At 40.3% G+C, this 6,000-nt stretch overlaps 1 protein-coding gene across 3 annotated transcripts in view; it reads right to left on the bottom strand.

Annotated features, from left to right (window-relative positions):
- Nucleotides 1–3,440: 3,440 nt before the first annotated feature.
- LOC132901727 (NLR family CARD domain-containing protein 3-like) overlaps nt 3,441–6,000 on the bottom strand; it is a 74,928-nt gene continuing 72,368 nt past the window's right edge. For all 3 annotated transcript variants that reach the window (XM_060944304.1, XM_060897668.1, XM_060897669.1), the window contains one exon: nt 3,441–5,149. In XM_060944304.1, coding sequence (XP_060800287.1) covers nt 5,143–5,149 — 7 coding nt within the window. In that variant the 3' untranslated portion in view covers nt 3,441–5,142. The remainder of the gene's footprint in view (nt 5,150–6,000) is intronic.

Here is a 6,000-nt window from a genome sequence, read left to right as displayed (position 1 = left end):
ACACTCACATTCACACCTACGATCAATTTAGAGTCACCAGTTAACCTAACCTGCATGTCTTTGGACTGTGGGAGAAACCGGAGCACCCGGAGGAAACCCACGCGGACACGGGGAGAACATGCAAACTCCACACAGAAAGGTCCTTGCCGGCCACAGGGCTCGAACCCGGACCTTCTTGCTGTGAGGCGACAGTGCTAACCACTACACCACTGTGCCGCCAGCTTTAGTTACACAATACAATATTGTATTTAAACTGGACAACTACACAAATTGCAATAACAGCTAGTTATCCAACTAAGTAGCAAAGTGAAACATTATCTTTCTAGAAGTAGCTAAAATTTCAGTAGCTATCTAGTTAACATTACACGAGCTGTTGTATTGTGTATAAATATAAATTGTCAAGCTAACATGAGTTAACTGTCATACTGTGTAAGTTAATTGAATGCAGAAACCAGTAACTTTGAAGGAACAAGCTAGCTAACATTAGCTAAACTATTGCTGTGATGTAATGTACAAGTGGCTAATGTACTGTTTTATTTTTGGATTGGTGTTAAATTAAAGCAGATGTATGTATCTATGTTTGTATATATGTATATATCTATATAATAAGTGGCAAAGTTTGTTTGTTTGTCTTGAGCTAATGTCACCATTTCTCGAGGGATTTTCACCAAATTTGGCAAGTCGGTCCGGGGATGACCCGGAATTTTGCAGATATAAACAAAATTCATGTACGGACCCCAGGGAGTCTCCAGTGGGCCTCTGGGTGGTGGATGTTTGGATTTTTGTTTGTCTTGGATTGACATCACCATTTCTCAATGGATTTCACCAAATTTGACATGGAAGTCTGGGGGCAATCCCCAATTTTGCAAACCCAGGCAATGCCAGGTAACCTCCTAGTATAGTGTATATATATATATATATATCACACATCACATCACATTATCTCTAGCCGCTTTATCCTTCTACAGGGTCGCAGGCAAGCTGGAGCCTATCCCAGCTGACTACGGGCGAAAGGCGGGGTACACCCTGGACAAGTCGCCAGGTCATCACAGGGCTGACACATAGACACAGACAACCATTCACACTCACATTCACACCTACGGTCAATTTAGAGTCACCAGTTAACCTAACCTGCATGTCTTTGGACTGTGGGGGAAACCGGAGCACCCGGAGGAAACCCACGCGGACAAGGGGAGAACATGCAAACTACACACAGAAAGGCCCTCGCCGGCCCCGGGGCTCGAACCCAGGACCTTCTTGCTGTGAGGCGACAGCGCTAACCACTACACCACCGTGCCGCCCCATATATATATATATATATATATATATATATATATATATATAATCTGTAACAAACTGTTGCTGTTCATTTTTCTGTCAAATTAATACATGTATAAAAGCTAAAGGAGAGCTAGAAGACATCTAAGGATGAGTGTCATATAGGGTGATTAATATGGCATATGGATGAACCCCTTGAGAAAACACAGAGCTTGTTATGAGGAATTTAATGATGGCTCTAATGACTGCAACAAAATCAGTATTTTTACAGTTCACGTGAAAAGTGTCTTTGAAACACGTGCTCTGAATTTATTGTAATGACTGTCATTATCTACTGCAAATAAAATTACACTTGAACACAAACTACACCAAAACTTCATGTTCTATCAATTCTATCAGACTGAGGTTTTTCTCGGGTAGAACAGCAGGCCGTCAGGGCAGGAAGTCGGATACGTTTACTGGTTGCTGTAGTTTTTACCCGCAGCTATTTCAGAGTCTGGTTGTTCTAATCACTGAATCTGAAGAGACAGAGTAAATAGATTTATAGTAGGGTTATAGTAATAAATAAAGAAAAAGAAAAGAAAAAGCTAGATTTGGACACCAAACATGTCTTTATTGATTGACTGCTTTCCAAATAAATAAATAAAATTAAATAAGATACCAGACAGTCTGAATATTTGAGTTTTCTTTTCACACCATTCACTGAAGTGCCTGAAGAACCCTCAGAGCTTGCAGGCACCAGTGCAGGTGCTGTTTGGAGTCTCAAGAGGTTTCCACCCAGCATTCTTTTCTTTCTTTCTTTGGAGTCCATTGGATTACTTCAGCTCTACTGGGAATTTCAGAGTCAGTTGTATTTCTTCTTTTCAAGTGTCCAGCTACAATGGCCTGCTGTGTTTCAAATGCAGCTGGCTTTCTCTTAGTCTTACACAAAGTATATCTAGGCTACAAGATGAAAGTGTGAATAAAATTAAGTTGCATTTCAAAAAGAAGTGAAATCATGCAATATGGAATTAAAAAACAAACAAACTCAAGATATTTTCTGTTTAGAACATTTTATTCCTTTATTTTCTTCTTTTTTTAAAAGAAATATAATTAAAAATGGGCAAAATAATATAAAAAGGTATTGCACATATTAGACAAACACCAGAGGCACCATATACACAAATAAAGTTATAATCGTCTGTATATTCACATACTTAGGACTGACAAATAACAGAAAGATACCTGTGTAACTATAGCAATTACAAAGAGACGAGACACTATGATTAAAAGAGCTTTTGGACCCAAACAATGATCTCATCAAGATGTAATAGGATACCAGGCCATTCTTCATGAAGTAGGACCTTTAAAAAACCTCTAAATTTATCATTTAAACCGTTAAAATAATCTATGATGAATAACAAATTTAGTTATTATTCACGCCATGACTTATACCACTACTAAAAATGGAAGGAAGATGATTTAGCTTGAGAACATACTTAAAGAGCATCATGCAGATCCAGGAGCTATCAAAACAAGTCAATAACAAAGCTCTGGATAAGCATCAGTCATGGTTTGGTTATATAAAAAAAAACAAAAAACCCATCCCAGACTTTTAGCATCCCATAAAGCACTATTACATCCATTACTAAATCTGAAAAGGATATTACACAAATGCACTGAGAGGAAGAAGGGCATTAGTCATTAAATAAGCCACCAAGAAACCATGGGTAGTGCAAAACATGATGCTACCATCAGCATACTTCAATGTGGTGAGTGCAAACACTGCTTAAATATAACGTTACACAGGCAGCATCATTTTGAATGGACCCAAGATGTAGTGACAATATTTTGAGACACCATGATTACAATATTATGCCATTACCAGTTATGAAGGTTAATTGTGAATCTCATCTCATCTCATTATCTCTAGCCGCTTTATCCTTCTACAGGGTCGCAGGCAAGCTGGAGCCTATCCCAGCTGACTACGGGCGAAAGGCAGGGTACACCCTGGACAAGTCGCCAGGTCATCACAGGGCTGACACATAGACACCCATTCACACTCACATTCGCACCTACGGTCAATTTAGAGTCACCAGTTAACCTAACCTGCATGTCTTTGGACTGTGGGGGAAACCGGAGCACCCGGAGGAAACCCACGCGGACACGGGGAGAACATGCAAACTCCACACAGAAAGGCCCTCGCCGGCCCCGGGGCTCGAACCCAGGACCTTCTTGCTGTGAGGCGACAGCGCTAACCACTACACCACCCTGCCGCCTTAATTGTGAATCTCTTTATGGATAAAAGATTCCATGCGGATAAAAACAAATCTCTTTATGGATACAAGGCTCCATCCTTGGCCCACTGCTTTTTCCCCCCATATATGCCCGCAGATATATCATGTAACTAGATAGCACCACATGTCTTGTAATATCATGTTTATTTATTTAATTTTTTTGTTGTTGTTGGGTTGTTTTTTCTTGGTTGCTTGGTTTTAAACTGAAACTGGTGACTAGGGATATTCTTCTTCCAAGATGTAAGATTCTGCGGTGGATTTAGAGAATTTGATTAGCCATATTAAGTAGTGTATGACAAATAAATGCAGCGTTGAGTTTTCACAGTATCTATCTGCTTTGAGAAATCTGTGCTACCTCATATTAGTCTGGCTAACGCAACTTCAAAGCTCTGCGAGCATTGGTCTGGCATAGATATTAAGCCCAACCGTTTCCCAAAGGCGTGGTTGACCCGCCTCCCTGAAATGCCTCAGTTTGCTACTGGTCGAAGCCAGAAAAGGCTGTGATGAAGCTTAAACCAATCACATCACTCCTTCCTCTGACATATGTGATGCGACGGAAACTGCTTGAGTAACAGGAAGAAGAAGGAGGAGCTGAAGAGGAAGTGGATGATAATAGCGCGATCAAAGGCGAGACGACCACAACGATAGGATTCTCGCTGAGCCTCATTGATTTGGCTACCAGCAGGGCTAACTGGTAGATTAAACTCTTACCGAAGCCGGTCGGGAGCAAGGCGAAAACGTCCTTCCTTTCAATAAATACCTCCAGGGCTGCTCTTTGCTCCGTTTTCAATGAGAACTTCCCGTTGAATGCTTTCAATACAGCATCTACCGCTGTGTCAAAGGCTTGCCGCTGCTCCATGTTCATAATGTTTCTAGTGAATGAAGCGCTTCCGGCATAGATTCTGTAAACAATCTATGGCTTCCGGTCGCAGTTCTACTACGTCACTGCCTTGAACACGCCTCTACCCAGGGCCGTTGGAGATGCTCAAAGTTGATTGGCTCCCGATTTTTCGGGAGCTTGGAAGAGCTGGAGATAGCTTGCCTTGACAGACTAAGTTCGCAACAGCCCCCCGTGTTGCGTAACACTTAGGATGGGCGGGCCCAGGCTAACCTGATAGACTGTTATGTATATTGTACTATACGTTGCAGCTTTCAGTAAAACACTGGCTCCAATATGAAAATACAAAGCCTGACTTATAAAATAGTAGTTCATCTTAACATGTTCCAGACACAGGGAAGGATATGTGAGGAGAGAATGAGACCATTTTTTTTTTTGTGCGTGTTTCATAATTTACTTGTTACAATACTTTCAGTTGGTTCCACCATTGCAGACAGAACGTTCAACATCTTTCCACACACACAAACTTATACAGATGTTACTGATGCTATCACAACAACATCTCAGAAGATACTCATATGCATTGCATAGTATTTTCTCAAATGAAAGACAAAGACCAGAGTTGACCACCATGCCGTGTGTGAGTATTCATTCACCTTCCACACTTCCATTTCTTTTTCATACTACGCATTCCACTGATTCATGGCAGAAGGACATGTAGTTTTGTGCAGGAGTTAGTGCATGAGTCTTCTATAACCTACAATGATAAGAAAGAAAAAAAAAGACAAACTAAGCATAATGATTATAAAGTTACTCAATCTTAAATAGTTCTTCTGGGAGTATTAGTCAATGTTTGCTACAATCAGAATTAATTAACAGGACATTAGTGTACATTTGCAGTAAAACTACAATATGTTCTGATATTTAGAGTTTGCATGTTCTCCTCGTGTCCGCGTGGGTTTCCTCCGGGTGCTCCGGTTTCCCCACAGTCCAAAGACATGCAGTTAGGTTAACATGGGGTGGCCTTGGGCTGAAGTGTCCTTGTGCGAGGTACTTAACCCCTAGCTGCTCCCTAGGTGCTGTAGCAAAACTGCCCACTGCTCTGGGTGTGTGTGTGTGTGTGTGTGCTCATTGCTCACTTGTGTGCACACGTGTGTTCACTGCTTCAGATTGGTTAAATGGAGAGGACGAATTTCACTGTGCTTGAGTGTGCATGTGACAAAGTTTTCTTCTTCTTTCATAACATGATGACTACAATTTGTGATTGTAATATAAATTATTTATATATATATATATATATATATATATTTTTTTTTTTTTTTTTTTAATTTACTTTTATTTGTTACCTCCGCCATCTATGTTGGAGGCGGTTATGTTTTCGGCTCTGTTTGTCTGTTTCCAACGTAACTCAAAATTCAATTCAAGATGTCTTTATTGAAATTCGCAGTGAAGTCGCCACTGAATTACTTTCAATTTACAGACTTAAAAATTAAAAACTTATACGCCTAACGATATTGCACATCTCGTAACATTCGTAATTAAAAGTAGCAAGATTCTTACACTATACCCCTTACACACAATGATTAACACATTCATAAAATATGTATA

The sequence above is a fragment of the Neoarius graeffei genome, chromosome 17, assembly GCF_027579695.1.
Source record: "Neoarius graeffei isolate fNeoGra1 chromosome 17, fNeoGra1.pri, whole genome shotgun sequence".
In the NCBI taxonomy this organism is placed as follows: domain Eukaryota; kingdom Metazoa; phylum Chordata; class Actinopteri; order Siluriformes; family Ariidae; genus Neoarius; species Neoarius graeffei.
Note: the sequence above shows the minus strand (reverse complement) of the source record. Positions and strands in the feature narration are given on the sequence as shown.